At 45.6% G+C, this 18641-nt stretch overlaps 1 protein-coding gene across 1 annotated transcript in view; it reads right to left on the reverse strand.

Moving 5' to 3' along the window:
* Nucleotides 1–15659, reverse strand: part of WWOX (WW domain containing oxidoreductase) — a 684395-nt gene extending 668736 nt beyond the window's left edge. The window contains exons 1-4 of the mRNA XM_065416514.1: nt 15496–15659; nt 9204–9268; nt 7409–7466; nt 1286–1464 (exon numbers count right to left, since the gene is read on the reverse strand). Coding sequence (XP_065272586.1) covers nt 1286–1464; nt 7409–7466; nt 9204–9268; nt 15496–15602 — 409 coding nt within the window. The 5' untranslated portion in view covers nt 15603–15659. The remainder of the gene's footprint in view (nt 1–1285; nt 1465–7408; nt 7467–9203; nt 9269–15495) is intronic.
* Nucleotides 15660–18641: the final 2982 nt, after the last annotated feature.

An 18641-nucleotide genomic window follows, 5' to 3' on the forward strand; every position in this document is an offset into this window, starting at 1 on the left:
CCTTTGACTACAGTATCTCTATAGAAACGTGGAACACTATTTCACTCAACATGTTCACATGATAACCTTAAACCAGGTGAGGTTAGTCTTAAGAGAGAGAAGAGCTAGGTTATTTCTGAGATATACAGTTTCAGATTATTAGCAATGGACTCAATTAAAAATACTCTAAAGGGGGGCAGGAGAAGCTTTGATTGATTTACCCCCCCCAAATTTTACATACTTTTAAATGTGAACATTTGATTAAACAAATTTAGTTAATTATATAAGCAAATTTGCTGCACAGTATTGCAAGCTCTGGTAATGTTTACATAAATTTAAAGTTATGTAAAGTTATGTATCAGTCAACGATATAAAATCTCCCCAAAACAGATTTAACCAAGACATGTGCTGACAATAAGAAAAATTTAGAGCTTGTTGTAGCCTGAAAATACTATTTCAGAGAATGTTCCCTTTCAAATGATTTAAGGATGAACTGCACCAAGGAAATTCAGACTGACACTTGGTCCAAAAATCCTTTCATTGTTCAAGAGAGTTGCAAGCTGGCCATGGGTCCCGAAGGTGCAATCTTTGAAATATTTTTTTTGATGTAATCTGCTTCTGTTTTTAAACAATAGCTATAACTTGCATAAGGATATTTCCAATGCAGTTGTGATGGCTCTACAACTCAAAATGTAGACCACAAAAAAGGACGAACAGCAATTTAAATTTTAAATAAAATTTTGGAGGGCTCAGTGGATTATCTGCACAGGCCTGAGAGAGAACCAAGTTTAATACCTAATCCTCATCTAACTGTGTCTCAGCAACTTTGGCTCCTCCAAAAAATCAAACAGCAGAAACAGAAGAGATATCCTGTACAGTTTACTTTTACTACAATCACAGTGGCAACGACTCAAACCAAGGTAATGGCTGGGGCGGGGGGAAATGACTGACGTCTATGGGATCCTCTTCTGAGAGAAAAGTAATTAAGCCCTTCTTAAACTTCATCAAAAATTAATATTTGTAAAAAAACCTGATCAGTAACTTTAAATAATGCCTTAACTATACACTGTCTACACCTATTCCAATGCCACCATACAACAAACTACTGTAGAAGATGAATGATCAGGATGATTTTGGGGATCTAATTCTCAAAGCAACTTAATCTTAGTAATAATGGATGTGAATTCAATCCAGAATTAAAGGGTGAATGTACATTTTTAAATATGCCTAACCAATGTTAGGTCAAAACTACTTGCAACTAGATGAACCATAATATTTTACTTACTTAAGTGTCACATTGACCTACCTATTCCAGAATTCGCTCCAGTGATTATAACCACTTTTTCACTCAAATCACGACCCTGAAGGATTTCCATTGCAGTACTGTTTCCATCATATCTCTGTCTAGTAGTAGACTTCATTGGATTATCTTCAACTGTAAATGCCAGTCTGGGGTCAAGGTATGTAGTCCTTTTGTTTATATGGCTGTAAAAATCAAAAACAAGATTTCAAACTAATTTCTGTTTCTTCTATGCTGTGCAGTAAGGTTGCAAGCACTAGGGAAACACTGAAGTGTTGCCAATTTTCAACAATAAGCATGTCTTATTAATACCAAGAATGTTAATAACAGAACATGTGACTTGTTCTCTCCTTTTTACCTCAGGGACAAAGCCCTTTAAGAGTTATGACTTGTCTATACTTGAAACACTGCTGCAGCTGTGCTGCAGTAGTGTTCAGCATAGACACTACCTCCACAAAACGGGAAGGGTTCTTGCATCACCTTAGATAATCCATCTCCCCGAGAGGCAGTAGCTAGGTCAAAAAAAATTATTCTTCCATCAACCTAGTGCTGTCTACACCAGGGGTTAGGTCAGTATAGCTACATCTTGCAGGGGTGTGCATGTTTCGTACCCCTGAGAGACATAGCTATGCCGATGTAAGTTCCCAGTGTAGACCAGCAGTCTCCCATTGCTAACTGCCATACCCAAACAGTCCAATCTCATGAGAGCTGTACGGCTACTCTTTACTACAGACCAGTGGAAAGAGAGAGAACTCCGTTTTCAATGCTCAGATGCTTCTAACACTGTCATCTTTTGGCTGAAGCGAAATCTAGCTTTCCCTTTACTGCTGCAAGTTGGAGGCCTTTAAGATCAAAGAATAGAAACGAAATAGTCAAGTGCCTACTGATTCCAATATAGGATCACTTATGCTACTTCCCACTTCTCAAATCTCATTTATGCTTGCGGTCTGCATTCTACTCTTCACAGCAAGTCATTCCAAAATGTTTTGCTTGCTTTTAAGTGAAGTGTGAGTGTAATAATATTTAGCATTTCTAAGTGCAAAATTATCTTCATCTTCCCTCTGTTTGAGAAGGTCAAGGCACTTCACAAACGTTAACAAATTAAGCTTCACAACACCTATATAAAGTATATGAGGATTATGATACCCAGTTCACAGAGGGGGGGAACCAGAAGTGAGTCAAAAGAAGTTTAGTCTGTGGAGGAGCTGCAACTAAAACTCAGATCACACTTGGCTCCAATTCCAGTGCTTCAACCACACCTTCATCCGATCAAAGTAACTGTGAAATATTGCTGACATCTCTTTCAGGTAATATTTCAGTACTCCACAAAAACTCCACCCCCTTGTTAAGAAATGGCAGTTCCACCTTGTTGCACAATGGGAGAGGTTATCCAAAAAAAGGGAGAGATGTGCTTGAGTCAGTTTTATTCCCATGTATCGGGGGTAGCCGTGTTAGTCTGTATCTACAAAAACAACAAGGAGTCTGGTGGCACCTTAAAGACTAACAGATTTATTTGGGCATAAGCTTTCGTGGGTAAAAACCTCACTGCATCCGAAGAAGTGAGGTTTTTACCCACGAAAGCTTATGCCCAAATAAATCTGTTAGTCTTTAAGGTGCCACCAGACTCCTTGTTGTTTTTATTCCCATGTGATCTGCTAACAAGCAGCGGGGCAGGACGCAGCCTGAGCCAGGCTTATCTGAGAGTGCCTGCTTATATAATTCTCTCTCTCTCTCCAATGTGAGCTCTTTATTGCTTTGCTAGTGTCAAGTTCTTTTTACAATATGTTCTGAATTTCAGTGTGCTAACTCTCTGTCAAATGAGAGCTGGTAAGATACTGCTGCACAGACTTTTCCATTTCCCCCTCCCCCCGCTCACTGTGACTGGGTCCTGGAGGTGAAATCCTGACCCCACTGAAATTAATGAGAACTTTGCCAATGCTCCAAAGAGCTATACCTCTGGACTAAAACTGTAGCAGCATCCACCACCACTCCCCAGCCAAATAAGCTGGAGGAGGAACAGAAGCAGTATCTTCATCCTTGGTCAGAGCCTTTCCCCAGGAACAGTAGGACTAACCTGGCAGAGCAGTTGAGCCAAGTGAAATTCAGAATTTCTGTCCCACAGGAAATTCCAGCATTTCAACCGAAATATCCCCATTTTTCACCAAACAGAAACTCCCACAACAATTTCAATTCAGAAGAGATTAAATGTCTCATTGGATGAGGGGAAAGCAGTGGACGTGTTATTCCTTGACTTTAGCAAAGCTTTTGATATGGTCTCCCACAGTATTCTTGCCAGCAAGTAAAAGAAGTAAGGGCTGGATGAATGGACTATAAGGTGGATAGAAAGCTGGCTAAATCGTCGGGCTCAACGGGTAGTGATCAATGGCTCCATGTCTAGTTGGCAGCGAGTATCAAGCGGAGTGCCCCAAGGGTCAGTCCTGGGGCCGGTTTTGTTCAATATCTTCATTAATGATCTGGAGGATGGCGTGGACTGCACCCTCAGCAAGTTTGCAGATGACACTAAACTGGGAGGAGTGGAAGATACACTGGAGGGTAGGGACAGGATACAAAGTGACCTAGACAAATTAGAGGATTGGGCCAAAAGAAATCTGATGAGGTTCAACAAGGACAAGTGCAGAGTCCTGCACTTAGGACAGAAGAATCCCATGCATTGCAACAGACTAGGGACCGACTGGCTAGGCAACAGTTCTGCAGAAAAGGACCTAGTGTTACAGTGGATGAGAAGCTGGATATGAGTCAACAGTGTGCCCTTGTTGCCAAGAAGGCCAAAGGCATTTTGGGCTTTATAAGTAGAAGCATTGCCAGCAGATTGAGGGACGTGATCATTCCCCTCTATTCGGCATTGGTGAGGCCTCATCTGGAGTACTGTGTCCAGTTTTGGACCCCACACTACAAGGATGTGGAAAAATTGGAAAGAGTCCAGTGGAGGGCAACAAAAATGATTAGGGGGCTGGAGCACATGACTTATGAGGAGAGGCTTAGGGAACTAGGATTATTTAGTCTGCAGAAGAGAAGAATGAGGGGGGATTTGATAGCTGCTTTCAACTACCTTAAAGGGAGTTCCAAAGAGGATGGATCTAGACTGTTCTCAGTAGTACCAGATGACAGAATAAGGAGTAATGGTCTCAAGTTGCAGTGGGGGAGGTTTAAGATGGATATTAGGAAAAACTTTTTCACTGGGAGGGTAGTGAAGCACTGGAATGGGTTACCTAGGGAGGTGGTGGAATCTCCTTCCTTAGAGGTTTTTAAGGTCAGGCTTGACAAAGCCTTGGCTGGGATGATTTAGCTGGTGTGGGTCCTGCTTTGAGCAGGGGTTGACTAGATGACCTCCTGAGGTCCTTTCCAACTCCGATATTTTATGATTTTATTCTATGATTTTTAATGGAAACATTTCAACATTCCTGAAATTGAAGTGAACAGAAATGTTTCATTTTGAGTCACTTTAACATTAAGCTGCATTTTCCTATTGTAACGCTTTGACTCTTGGGAATTGCATTTCAGATGCCTGAGGCCCCCATTCTTCCCTCTGTGCCAGGCTCCCTAGCCAGGCCACATTTCCCCGTGGTGAACCAGGCAGAACTTGATCAGAGGGAAATCTACATTCAATTATGGGAGATGCAGTCCTCCAGGGAGCTGAGCTCAGCTCAGCTCAGCCCAGCCCAGCCCAGCCCATAGGAGAGACTAGGGCTTGAACTATAACTCCCATAAAGCAATCTGCTGAAAGAGAAATGCACTTTGATATTTTATTGAACTGATTCAAAATTCAATTAAATAAATCTTCCACAAAAAATATTCTATTTTGGGTTGAACTGACCCTAAATGAAATACTTCATTTAGATTTCCCTTCCCAATGGAAAAAAAAATGAAAGTCTGGGGGGGAAAAAAACAAAAAAAACAAAGATTCCCCCCACCCGCTCCATGGAAAATTTCTGTTTTGCAGAAACTGCATTTTCTGTCAGAAAATCATTCTGACAAAAAAATTCTCAACTCATTTCTGATTAATGATCTTCACAACACCTGTGCGCCCCTTGTGTGAGCAGATTCTACAGTTTGGACTGTAAATATTCTTCCCTCTCTGCTTATTCATTGTTTACTGAAACTACCTCCCTTCTTCTCTCTTCCAATGTCTATTCAAAGCCAGACTCAGTATTCCTTATGATCCTTCCTACTTTCCTCTTTTTCCTCTCCCTGCTCCTATGAACTCACCCCTCCTGCCGTTGCCCCTTGTTCAACCTCTCTTTCCTTCCCCCCAATCGCCCACGTCTTTTAGATTGTAAGCTCTCTGGGGCAGAGATTGTTCCTTCTGTTTTTCACAGCATCCAACACATTTTGAGCACTACCATATTGTAAAAACAGACCAACCAATTATGGAAGCTTGGCAGTCCATATAAGCAAAATCACATATAAAAAGTGTGAAACAGGCTTTGCTTTACAAAAACTGATCCATATAATTATCTTTCTGAGCTGAGATCACGAAATCAAGTTCCTTTTGTATTTCTTAAATTACTTTTCTGGCTAAGAAGAGACAGCCTCACCTACCTACACTTTGAAGAGGCAGGAATTTTTGGTCTACTAGAGTGAAAATTTGTTGTATGAAGAATTCACAATTCTTTCTCTCCTGACTTTACAACAGAGGATATTAACATATCATTGGGTGTTCTCTTTGGGAACCCAATCTTCATATGGAGTTATCTTTTGAATCACTCCATTATTCCTCATTTCATTATTATTGTTATTTCCCAAAGTTGTTTCTAGATTCTTTCCACCTTCTGTTTAGCTAGGAGAGAATGCTGGAAATCTATTGATATCACAATTACAGTAACTCCTCACTTAAAGTCATCCTGGTTAACGTTGCTTCCTTGTTATGTTGCTGATCAATTAGGGAACATGCTCGTTTAAAGTTGCGCAATGCTCAATTATAACATTGTTTGACAACCACCTGCTTTGTCTATTGCTTGCAGAAAGAGCAGCCCATTGGAGCTAGCTGGGGAGGGCTTGGAACCAGGGTGGACCAGCAGCCCCCCTATTGGCTCCCCTAAATTCCCTGTGTGGCAGCCACCCAGCAGGCTATCAATTGTCAGGCAGTTTAGCTGTCCCTCCCCCCACTGCCATGTGCTGTTCCTGCCCTCTGCCTTGGAGCTGCTCTCCAGAGCCTCCTGCTTGCTGTGCAAGGTGTGGGGGGGAGGGCAGGGGGGCAGAAGGGGTGCTAATGTCAGGGTATCCCCCTCCCCCCCCGCTCCTTTACCCCATCCACAGAGCTGGCGGGGGGACACTCTACAGGGCTCAGGATGGAGGGAGCTTGCTGGCAGCAGCTGCTGTCTCAACTTGCTGATCTAGTTAAAAAGGCAATGTACTTAGAGTGGGGTCAGCGTACTTAAAGGGGTAATGCGCGTGTCTCTCTCTCACACACATGGTGTGTGTCTCTGTCTCTCTGCCATGCTGTCTCCCCTCCCTCCATTCGTGCGGCCTTGTAGAGTGTGAGGCTACATTAACAACGTGTTAACCCTTGAGAGCTCAGCCGAGTGCTAGTTCATCATTTAGCAGTAAGGCATTCCCTGGGAAATATCCCACCCTCTTCCACCCTCTGACTCCCCCACATCAACCAAGCTTCACAATCATCATTACTGTGTACAGTATTACATTGTTTAAAACTTATACTCTGTGTGTGTGTGTGTGTGTGTATATATATATATATAGTCTTTTGTCTGGTGAAAAAAAATTTCCCTGGAACCTAACCCCGCCATTTACATTAATTCTTATGGGGAAACTGGATTCGCTTAACATCGTTTCACTTAAAGTAGCATTTTTCAGGAACATAACTAACACGTTAAGCAAGGAGTTACTGTATTCTGTTATAGAATTAAGTTTAAGTCACTCTCAATTCTGCACTGCAAGTTTATACTTATGTTTATATGAAACAATTTACTAACTTGGTGGGGGAGGGGAGATTTATTACATGCCTAAAAGTTTAAAATATTAAGTTTTTGTTTACTGGTTTCTGTGTATTTAACTCAAAGAATCATGGCATTGCAACTCACTAGAGTGGTCCAAATCTTGTATGTGTCATCATCCCTTCTATTCATTCATGATCTGTTTTCAAGTACTTACTCCACAAAGTACACTTGTCCGTTTTCATCTGTTTCTTGCTCCCACCCATATGGCAGATCTAGAATACAGAAAATATATCTCAAAGCATTTTCTACAGGAAGTCTGAACTCCTGGCATTGCTGAATATGGGAAATATATACAAGCATTTCCATCCCTAGTACTCCTACCTGCTTGTCTTGAACACTGAAGCTAAGTTTAAAAACAAGAACTGCTCACAAACCATCAAAACAAAGGAAAAGTTCTCAGAGGAAAGGTATAATATTCAGGAGATCTAGAATAAATAATATGGTGTGGCATATGGTCATTACTAACAAGGATATAGAGATGTTTGCAGGAGGCTAGTAATCCTTTCACAAATGACTTTACTTGCAATACAAACCCACAGGGTTTGATCCTGCCTTGTAATATGTTGCACATGTCCCATGCATCTTGGGCAGAGCTGGTGTGAATGCACGATCAAGTATAGCAGCTATCAAAATACTGGATTCTGCAATATTGTATATAATGCACATTACATATCTGAACATGGGAATAAGCCCCAGTGTGTAGCAGACAATACTATTATAGGAGGTGATATGTTAAAGGAAAGAAATGATAAAAAGTATAACAGAATATTTTCCTACAAACCAAATCTTATTATAAAATACTCATTAAAATGTTTAAATCAAGGAATTTTCCTGCTATTTCAAAGAAGCTAAACTTGGCTGAAAATATTAGCTGTAATTCATCAGGGCGGTGGTTCAAATATACTGAAAACATTCTAATTAGGTATGTGCACATTACTGACAATATATGAAACATGAGACATCGGCAGCCCATGAATAGCCTATCCCTTTCTTTAATGGCTTTAAAGATTTTACTGACACAATAAAAGATCACATAAAAAAAATTCAAATTTAGTGATGGAGTCCCTCCTTGGCATGCCTATTTATAATGCTCTCATCCTCCTGCCCCAACCAAAAAGTTACTAATATCCCTTTAATATTAATCTATTGAAAATGTTAATATCATGCATCATCTAGTCTTAATGTAGGACTGTTTTTCTGTATATATAACTTTGCCTCCTTTAAAATGCACTGTTTTTATTTATCCTCTATGTTTATTGAAGCTTTCCCCTGATCAACAATCTTTTTGCTAAGCAAGATGAGATCATACTAGTAAACAAGGGATTTCATTCTCTCCAGTGCTGGAGCTCAGCTAACACAGGGGGAGGGAGGTTTCAGGGAGCCAGTTTGGGTTCCCTGATTCTCAGAGCACTCTAACCTGAGCCACTAACAGAAGGTCCTTAAATGGGCATTTTCCCAGTGGCAGATTACTAAAGTTCTGCCACGCTCTCTTCCTGCCCACTCCTTCCTTGACACATACCTAGCCCAGGTATGGGGGACATGGAACAGTCCCTGGCACTGGCAGGGAATTCCCCTACACAAGCGGAATTCTCTGCTGGCATTTACAGCCGAAATAAGGACCCTTTGTGTCACCCAAGTGACAGAAAGGGGCCATAATGCAATTTACGAATCTTGCCATGAGTCTCTGCGTCCATTACAAGGACAGTAAACAGAAGACCTTGGCACTTCTGCCTATTATTTGCCTTTATGTAGAAATAAAGTCATGCAAACTAATCCTCATGCACAGACCCCTGGCAAACATGTCGGGCCCGGGTGAATCAACAGGGCTTTACTTATACAAAGAAGCTGACAGGATTGGGGCCAAATACAGCATAAATCGGCCATCTAGATCCTCCATCCATTCTGATCATTACTTGTAACTTACTGTGTTACAAAAGCCCAACACAAACCTCCTGCAATGCGTTTTCTCTTTCCAGATTTAGGATGCTCCCATTGGGTTTTCTCTTCAAGATGACTGTTTAAAAATAAATAAATAAATAAATAAATAAATAAATAAAGGACAATTAAAAAGTAACTTAAAGATGCATTTCTATTATTTACCTTCAATACAATATATCACCATAGCAGTGTTCTTGCTGCATTCTGATTATATCTTTCTGTGGTGTAAACCTCTGAGGAAAGAAATATATTCCCCCTATATATTAATAATATCCCCTCCGTTTAAAAGAAGTTTCATGAGTGCTGCCTCAGGTAACTAGATTCTACGGTGCCAGGCTTTTGAGAAAAACCTAGCCACACAGAACAGAAGCCATTACAATTCAAACACAAGTTTGGATCCAAGTCTCATTTCTCAGGCTGGCAGGGAGCAAAAAATCCCTCTGGATGATTAAAGAGCAACATTAAAAGACTCAGAGATTGTGTACAAAAGGCCGCTGGCCTTAAGGGGAAAAGCACGAAACATGCAATCATGAATGGGATCCACAGGATTCCAATGGGAATACATTATAGAAAAGTTTGAAGTCACAAAAATCCCTTTCAAAGTTTTGCCCAAGTAATTTTCATATGCAAGATGTGATGTAAAAGAGTTGGAACTTCCACCTTAGCAAGCGTAAGTCATAGCAAGTCTTAAAAGAAATTTATCAGTGAGCCCAAAGGGAGGAACAGTACTTAATTATAGGCCAGCAAACCACTGATTTATTCATTAATTAGTTCATTTAATAAGGTGGAAGATGGCATCATATCCCATCTAGAGCTATTATTCACTTGAAAAATATTCATTTGAACATATCTAACAATACCACTTAGCTTTCTACATTTGGGCTCGGGTAAACAAGCAGGGCCAAATTAAAGCATATAGATTATAGACCCATGCTTACAACACCAGCTTGTTATTGAATCAGAATCACTTCATCTAAAAGAAAAAGGACATTCTAGCCCTCACATCTGGGAAGAAAAGCTTGAAAGCATGCCCCAAGAGTAACTGCTGCAGTGGTATCTGCCCAAGTCTGCAGGTAGCTAGAAACAATGGCTCTGTGAAGTATGACTTGACCCTGCATCTCAATGAGGTGTTAACCCACTGCTCTGGGGGCCTCTGCAAACACCATCTGAGCAGAAGAAAAGAGTAGGATGGACTAGACACGTTTACCTAAGTTGAAACACTCCAGCAGCTGGATTAAGTTCTGCTGCTGCATCCCTGATACTACTTGTGCATCTCAGTGGGAAAGAAGAAAGAGGATACCTTTCAATACCGCAGGAGAAAGAAAGGGCCCCATTCCACTGCCCCTCACTCTCTAACAGTGTGTGCGCGCATACTAGAAATATTGAAAATGTGATCACATTCGTACAAAAATTAATGATAGGATCAATATAAATTTCTGACACCCATGTATGCAGAGGAATAATGTTACTTTACAATGCATACTGGTAAGTTACTAAAATACTTGGTCAATACTTATACATGCAGTATAAAGTTAGATATTTCTGGTAAAGGGAGAAAATACAGGTACATGTTAAAGCTACTGTCAGTGAAGTAAACTTATAGGAAGAACTGTGAATAAATAAGGCCCTGAGCATGCAAGAACTGTGAGGATGCAGAGCCTTTAGACCTTACTTCCTATACATGGCAAGTGTAACATTAATTAGGAAGTTAACAGGTTATTTAAAAAAAATGCCATATAAATATCAGAGATCAAATTATAATAATTACAAATCAAACATTTTCTTTAAAAATAGTCAGCTATATTTGCATATACTGGGTCAGATTTTCAGCTCGTGTAAACATGCACAGCTCCACTAACTTAAATAGAGCTAACCCAACACCAGCTAACAGTCTGACCCGAGTGAATTCTTTTGCATAAGGTACTTCCCCTTGTGGTTTAGTATATTGTTTTAATTATTGAAAAAAAATAAAGTAATACACACACACACCCCAGATCTATACTAGGAGTGCTTTACCAGTATAGCTATACCAGTATCCCACACCAGGAAAGCACTCCTAGTGTGGCCACAGCTTATATCAGCGAAACTGTACTTAGCCTTGGTATAGCAGGGGTTCTCAAACTGGGGGTCGGGACCCCTCAGGAGGTCGCAAGGTTTAATAGGCAGCAAGTTTAAAACAAATACAAGGAAGTTCTTCTTCACGTAGCGCACAGTCAACTTGTGGAACTCCTTACCTGAGGAGATTGTGAAGGCTATGGACTATAACACCATTTAAAAGAGAACTGGATAAATTCATGGTGTTAAGTCCATTAATGGTTATTAGCCAGGATGGTGTCCCTAGCCTCTGTTTGTCAGAGGATGGAGATGGATGGCATGAGAGAGATCACTTGATCATTGCCTGTTAGGTCCATTCCCTCTGGGGCACCTGGCATTGGCCTCTGTCGGTAGACAGGATACTGGGCTAGATGGACCTTTGGTCTGACCCGGTACGGCCGTTCTTATGTTATGTTCTTATTACGTGGGGGCAGGGCCGGCTTTAGGCCAATTCAACCAATTCCCCTGAATCGGGCCCCACCCCTAAGAGGGCCCCGCGCCCAAGCCCTGGTACTGGGGTAGCCCGGCTTCCACAGGGGGCAGTTTAAAGGGCCTGGGGCTCCCAGCAGGGGCTGGAGCCCCAGACCCTTTAAATTGCCACCAGAGCCCCACTGCTGGAGCCCTGGGGTAGGGCTGCGGGGCTCTGGGGGCTATTTGAAAAGTCCGGGGCTCCCGTTGCTTCTACCATCCTGGCCCTTTAAATAGCCACTGGAACCCCGCCGCTTCCCCAGGGCTCCCTATTTAAAGGGCCGGGGCAGCTATTTAAAGGGCCGGGGCAGTAGAAGCAGGGGAGCCCAGAGCCCTCGGATAGTGAGGGGCTCTGGGGGCTATTTAAAGGGCTGGGGCTCCAGCTGCCTCTGCCGCCCCGGCCCTCTAAATAGCCAGCCGGAGCCCCCTGCTTCCCTTGGCTATTTACAGGGCTGGGGCAGTGGAAGCAGGGGAGCCCCGGGCCCTTTAAATAGCCCCCGAGCTGCTGCTGCTACCCCGGTGGGGGAGGGAGGAGGAGGGGGCACTTACCGTACAGGGTGGGCTGTACCCGTACCCCCTGGCCTGCCCGCAGCCAGCCCCGCACCCCCTGCCCTGCCCGCAGCCAGCCCGTCTCCAGCCTGCCCCGCACCCCCTGCCCTGCCCGCAGCCAGCCCGTCTCCAGCCAGCCCCGCACCCCCTGGCCTGCCCGCAGCCAGCCCCGCACCCCCTGGCCTGCCCGCAGCCAGCCTGTCTCCAGCCAGCCCCTGCTGCACTCCCTGCCCTGCCGCTGCCCACAGCCAGCCCCGCACCTCCTGCCCACAGCCAGCCCCTGCCACACCCGCTGCCCTGTCTCCAGCCAACCCCTGCCACACACCCTTGCGGCCCTGCCCGAAGCCAGCCAGCCCCACACACACCCCTGCCCACACCAGTCCTGCACCCCCTGCCCTGCCTGTAGCCAGCCCGGCACCCCCTGCCCTGTCTCCAGCCAACCCCTGCCGCACCCCCCTGCCTGAAGCCAGCCAGTCCCGCACTCCTCTGTCTCCAGCCCTGCCAACCCCTGCCGCACCCCCCTGCGGCCTTGCCTGAAGCCAGCCAGCCCACCCCACACCCCCGTCTCCAGCCAGCCCCGCACCCCTTGCCCTGCCTGCAGCCAGAGCCTACCTCCAGTCAGCCCCTGCCCTGCCTCCAGCCAGCCCCTGGTGGTCCACTGGTGCCCTGCAGTTCCCAGGGCAGTAACCCTGCACACCTGCTTCAATGCGGGGGGCAGGGAGCAGCTGGGACCCACACATGTGCACACCCTAGGGTGACCAGCCAGCCCCGCAAGTGTGAAAAATCGGGACGGGGGTGGGGGGTAATAGGATCCTATATAAGAAAAAGACCCTAAAAATCTGGACTGTCCCTATAAAATCGGGACATCTGGTCACCCTAGCACACCCCCAGGGAGTGGCGGGGACCCACACATGTGAAACGGAACTCATTTCTAGTTCAGGCCCATCTTTTTAAAAAAGAACTTTAGGTAGGGTTAACATACATCTGTATTTTCCCGGACATGTCAGGCTTTTTGGTTCTTAAATCGCCGTCCGGGAGAAATTTTTAAAATTTAAAAATTCCTCCCGGGAAAATACGGATGTATGGTAACCCTATTGGTACAAAAAATACATACTGTGGCACATCCCTTAAATCAGAACTTTTTATAGGGAACCGGTTGCTAAGAAATGAAAGGCTTTTTTTTACGTTTTTTTTCTTTTAGTCATCCCTGCCGTGGCCCCGCTGAAAATGTTCGAATTGGGCCCCGCACTTCCTAAAGCCGGCTCTGTGGGGGGGGAGGGTCGCAAGCTGTCAACCTCCACCCCAAGCCCCGCTTTGCCTCCAGCATTTATAATGGTGTTAAATATATATTAAAAAAGTGTTTTTATTTTATAAGGGGGGGTTGCACTCAGAGACTTGCTATGTGAAAGGGGTCACCAGTAAAAAAGTTTGAGAGCCACTGTGGTATAGCTTAGCTATGCCAGCAAAAGTGAAGTTTTGTCACTCTACACTAGGGGCTTTTGCCAGCACAATTATGTCTGACAGAGATCACATGCACAGGATCTTACTTAAAGACATGCTAGTAATGATTACCGAAAGTTAGGCTCACTGAAGTCAGTGGGAATAAAGGAAAAGTTAAAATCTAGACTGAATGATTTAGTTTGTGGAGAATTATTTTTTTTATTCTCCTCACATGCTGGACAAGCTAGGAAGTGCATTTGCGGGTGCAGACGTAGGGTGAAGAGAAGTCATCTGTCAGTACATAGGACAAAACATTGTAACTACATTTTTTTCCTTCCACAAAGGTAGATCATGCTAGCATTATAACCGGAGGCCATCATTCAGACTTCAATACAGATTGACTCCACTGCCATTCCAGTTAAGGGAGCTTTAATAGAAAAGCAGGGAAATTCCTCTCACAAGTCAGCCCTGTAGTGCATCCGCTCTTGCTAAATGCCCAGAATATGGCAATGTCTAGGCTTAACATTTTCATAATGGCACGGGGTGGCAGCTATGGGCCCATGAATCACCCGGCCAAAACTCTGGCAAACCTCAACATCCAGATTGAGCTACACCCCTATTTATCACTTCCAATAGCCACCCACACACAGAATATTATAGCACCTGTTTCTCCTCTCCTCCTGCACAGAACAAAATTGAGAGCACCATGATCCCTTATGTAGGACACTATTGCCCCCCGCATATGTACACAAATATCCCCCAAAAACGTGCAGCAATATTGCCCCCAAACACACCCTGTGTTACTGCCCTCCCACTGGAGTTTTACCCCTTTTACGTTGAGCTCTATCATTACCACTTACCAGGTAAGAGACTACAGCTACACCTATGTGTACTTAGTATTGCACTTATTCATCCCCACATATAAAGCAAAATTTATCCCATTCCCCCATCCCAGTCTCCCCTGATGTGTAGGGCATTTCTGCCCCCTTCCCATCTCTGTATCCATGGTATTTATTCCCCCCCACCCATTACTGTAGCACCTTACTGCACCTAACACACATTAGTAGATCTATCACCACAACACCCCATGAGGTAAGTATCAGATCGGGAAACTGACATGCAGTGAAATAAGTGACTTAACTAAGTCGAGTTCTCATGACCCTCCCTCACTCACTCCCTCCCATATAGAGCTCTCTCACCCTCTCTACGCTCTCCCCCCCCCCCGCCCCCGCCCCCCCCAAGTTTATGCTAGTGTCACTCTGTGTAGGGAAGAAGCAGCTCTCTGCCCCCACCCACACACACACCTAGGAGAGGCAGCAAGGATAGATGCAGAAAGCAGCTACTGTGTCTCCATGCCCCCGCCCATCCCCAGGGCAGAAGAGGGAGAGGGATGGGCAGCTCCGTGCCTCCCCCATCCCCAGGGCGGGAGAGGGATGGGCAGCTCCGTGCCTCCCCCATCCCCAGGGCGGGAGGGGAAGGAGCAGCTCCGTGCCCCACCCATCCCCAGGGCGGGAGGGGAAGGAGCAGCTCCGTGCCCCACCCATCCCCAGGGCGGGAGGGAGGGGAAAAGGGAGGAGCAGCTCGGTGCCCGCCAATCCCCAGGGCGGGAGAGGGAGGAACAACTCCGTGCCCCCCATACCCGGGGCGGGAGCGGGAGGAGCAGCTCCGTGCCCCTCCGACCCCCAGGGCAGGAGAGGAGAGAGAAGAGGGGTCAGGGTCAGCAGGGTCCCGGCGCGGCAGGTGCCCCCTTACTTGGCATAATAAACCCAGCCGTCTTTGGTGGTCCGCTCCTCCCAGCCGGGCGGCAGCTCCTCCTCGCTGTCCGTGTCCTCCAGCCCCGCGTACTTCAGAGCAGCCATTGGGCCGAGAGGATCCAGGCAGCCCCAAAGCAACCGCCACCGGCCCGTTCCCTTCGCGGCTCCGCCCCTTCCGGTGGGCCCCGCCAATCGCGTGGTGAGGGGAGCCCGGTGCCCCCTGGGAAATGTAGTCCGGACAAGAGGGGCGCGCCGGCTGCCGCCGGACAGGTGCAGGGCGTGCGGCGGGCTGGGAGAGACGGGCGCATGGAGCCCCACTCCTGCAAATAGACACGCTCCCGGGTGCTGCCCCAGCGGGTGTCCAGCCCGCAGGCACGGCGCCTACACCTTGTCTGGAAAGCCGCGATTCTCAGCCCGCCTCCCCTTGGCGCTGTGACATGAGAGGCTGGGCTCACAGTCTGCCCGAGCGCGGGTGCAGTTCTCACGCTGGTGCCTCCACGGCGGCTCAGCGTTTGTGCGAAAGCGCGAGCTCATGCTGCAATCGTGATGTCGCCTGACTCTCTCCGCCTTTATTGCAGAGTGAGTGCGGAGAAAAGCGTCAAGTAAGTGGAGCCTAAAGGTTCAAAAACCCAAAGACAAAGAAATCAATTGCAGCACTTAGAAAATCCTCATTTTAAGCCAGTTTCATCATTTAGGGGATTCAGCCTCTGGTTGTTTGTACATGGTGGATTGGTGCAATTGGAAAAGACCAAGACCCACTGCATTAAATAATCAAACAAGATAGTTTCCAAATTGCCTGTTGGCATCTGATCATTGAACATATATATGAAGATCACTGAGCTTGCTAACTTTTGTACACTAGTGGGTGCCACAGATTTACACTACCTGATGATTTATTTCAGGGGTCGGCAACGTTCGGCACGCGGCTCGCCAGGGTAAGCACCCTAGCGGGCCGGGCCAGTTTATTTACCTGCTGACGCGGCAGGTTCGGCCGATCGCGGCCCCCACTCGCCGCGGTTCGCCGTCCCGGGCCAATGGGGGCGGCGGGAAGCGGCGTGGGCCGAGGGATGTGCTGGCCGCGGCTTCCCCCCGCCCCCATTGGCCCGGGATGGCGAACCGCGGCCAGAGGGGGCCACGAGCAGCCGAACCTGCCGCGTCAGCAGGTAAATAAACTGGCCCGGCCCGCCAGGGTGCTTACCCTGGCGAGCCGCATGTCAAACGTTGCCGACCCCTGATTTATTTAATCGCTTTTTGGTTAGAAGGAAAAATCATTGACCACTGCTTTGTCCTAGACCACTTTTTGCTCCATTTGCCCATTTTAGTTTCTCTGGCTGCCAGGCCAACATTGCATTACCTTGCCCTTACTGGGCTAGAAATACATTTGTCATTTCCTCAGAGCTAACAACTGCATCCAAAATGACACTTGGATAGGTCTCAGCCCCTGCCTTTACTGCAACTTAGGACCACTCAGCACGGCCAGTGCATGTCCCATTTCCCAAGACTGAGCAGTAAGATGACTGCAGTGATGTATGGGTATTTGCTGACAGTGATAACTATTGTGTCCCCTTTGTATTAACTCTCCAGCCATTCATTCAACTTTGAATCATGGAAAGTAAATCATCATGATGACACGTGGTCATGGTCTAGTGATCAATGTATAAGCCACCTACTAGCTGAGGGCAAACACAACCAAGCAACATGCTTATAGTGGAAGCGACCAAGAGATATAATAACTTGTCAGGGGCTAATGTTATTAGACCACAGTATTAATACTGTTAGTACCATCACATTGTTACTGTCTCTATGTTTCTTTCTCTAGGATTTGTTAGAATAATACTTTACACTTCTATAGCAGCTTTTATCAGAAACTGTCAAAATGCTTAATAGTTGTTAATATATTAAGTTATAACACACCTCATGGGTGTTATCCCTCACTGGGGTATTGGGGCACTGAATCACAGCAAGATTAAGTGACTAGGCTGAGGCCACACAGCCAGTCGGTGGTGGAACCAGGAATAAAAGTCAGATTCCCAGTCCTGGGCTTTAAACACAAGACCATATCTTTCTTTGTGAAAGCAAAGAATAGGCCTCAGGAGAAAGGAACAACACAAAAGCAAGTTTCATTATTAAAGAAAACTTAAGTTATTTTCCTGCCATAATGAAGTTAAGACAACACGAGCACACGCTTTGGCAAAGGATTCAAACATTTGAGAAATTTATGACCACAGATTAGAGCTTACCAAGACCTCCATTTGGACTCAAGAACTAGGATATATACCTTAGTCATAGCTTATGTGGCGCTCAGCCTGGTGTGGTATCAATATACCATAATTTTCTTCAGGGAAAATCCCCTCTCTTCAGTGGCTTTAGACCACCTAAATGAGCAGTCTCCATAGGCTCCTTTTCCAGATCTGTGGAATCTGAAATCCTGATAATTATATATAGTAATCAGGTCTGCTGCCTGTGAACATTTGTAATGGCATGGGTCATCAGTGGGGTTGGAATCCAGGACTTTGGTCTGGTAAATGCTGATAGAGTCTGGAGTACTTGGGATATAGGATTTGTCTCCTGTAACAAAGTGAGTGTGTCCATCTCTCTCAGAGAGAGAGACATACACACACTCAGAGTCTATGTTAAACACAATGTCTTCATTCTTCTGATAACCATATTCTGTTGTTCTTCAGGCCCTTCCTCATCATAGTCATTCCTTGGAGGAGTGAGCAATATGGACTGCTGGGCTGTAAATGTAATTATTGGAGATTGCAGCAGATGGCACTGTAGACAAAGAAATAAAGCTGAATATGCACTATTGGAGCTATACAGCTCACCTGCTCCCCAATAATTGCATACCCATGCCTGTCTGCCTGCAAAGACTTGAATTAGTTCCTGGCCTGCCCTTCCATCACTTTGAAGGCCTGTTTGAGAAGTGACACTGAAGTAGTTCCTCATGTCAATCAGTCATAAGAGGTGTTGGCTATGAATGTGCCAATTTTCACAGCAGAGAACTTACAGTAGCAGGGCTGGGAGTACTGAAAAGCACTGCAACAAGCTCCCTGCTGGGTGCAGGCATCCAAAAGGGAAGGGGCACTTCAGTGACATGCTCACCTCTGACCTGGGAGCGGCGGGAAGCTGCGGCCAGCACCT

The sequence above is a fragment of the Emys orbicularis genome, chromosome 14 (genome assembly GCF_028017835.1).
Source record: "Emys orbicularis isolate rEmyOrb1 chromosome 14, rEmyOrb1.hap1, whole genome shotgun sequence".
Taxonomy (NCBI): domain Eukaryota; kingdom Metazoa; phylum Chordata; order Testudines; family Emydidae; genus Emys; species Emys orbicularis.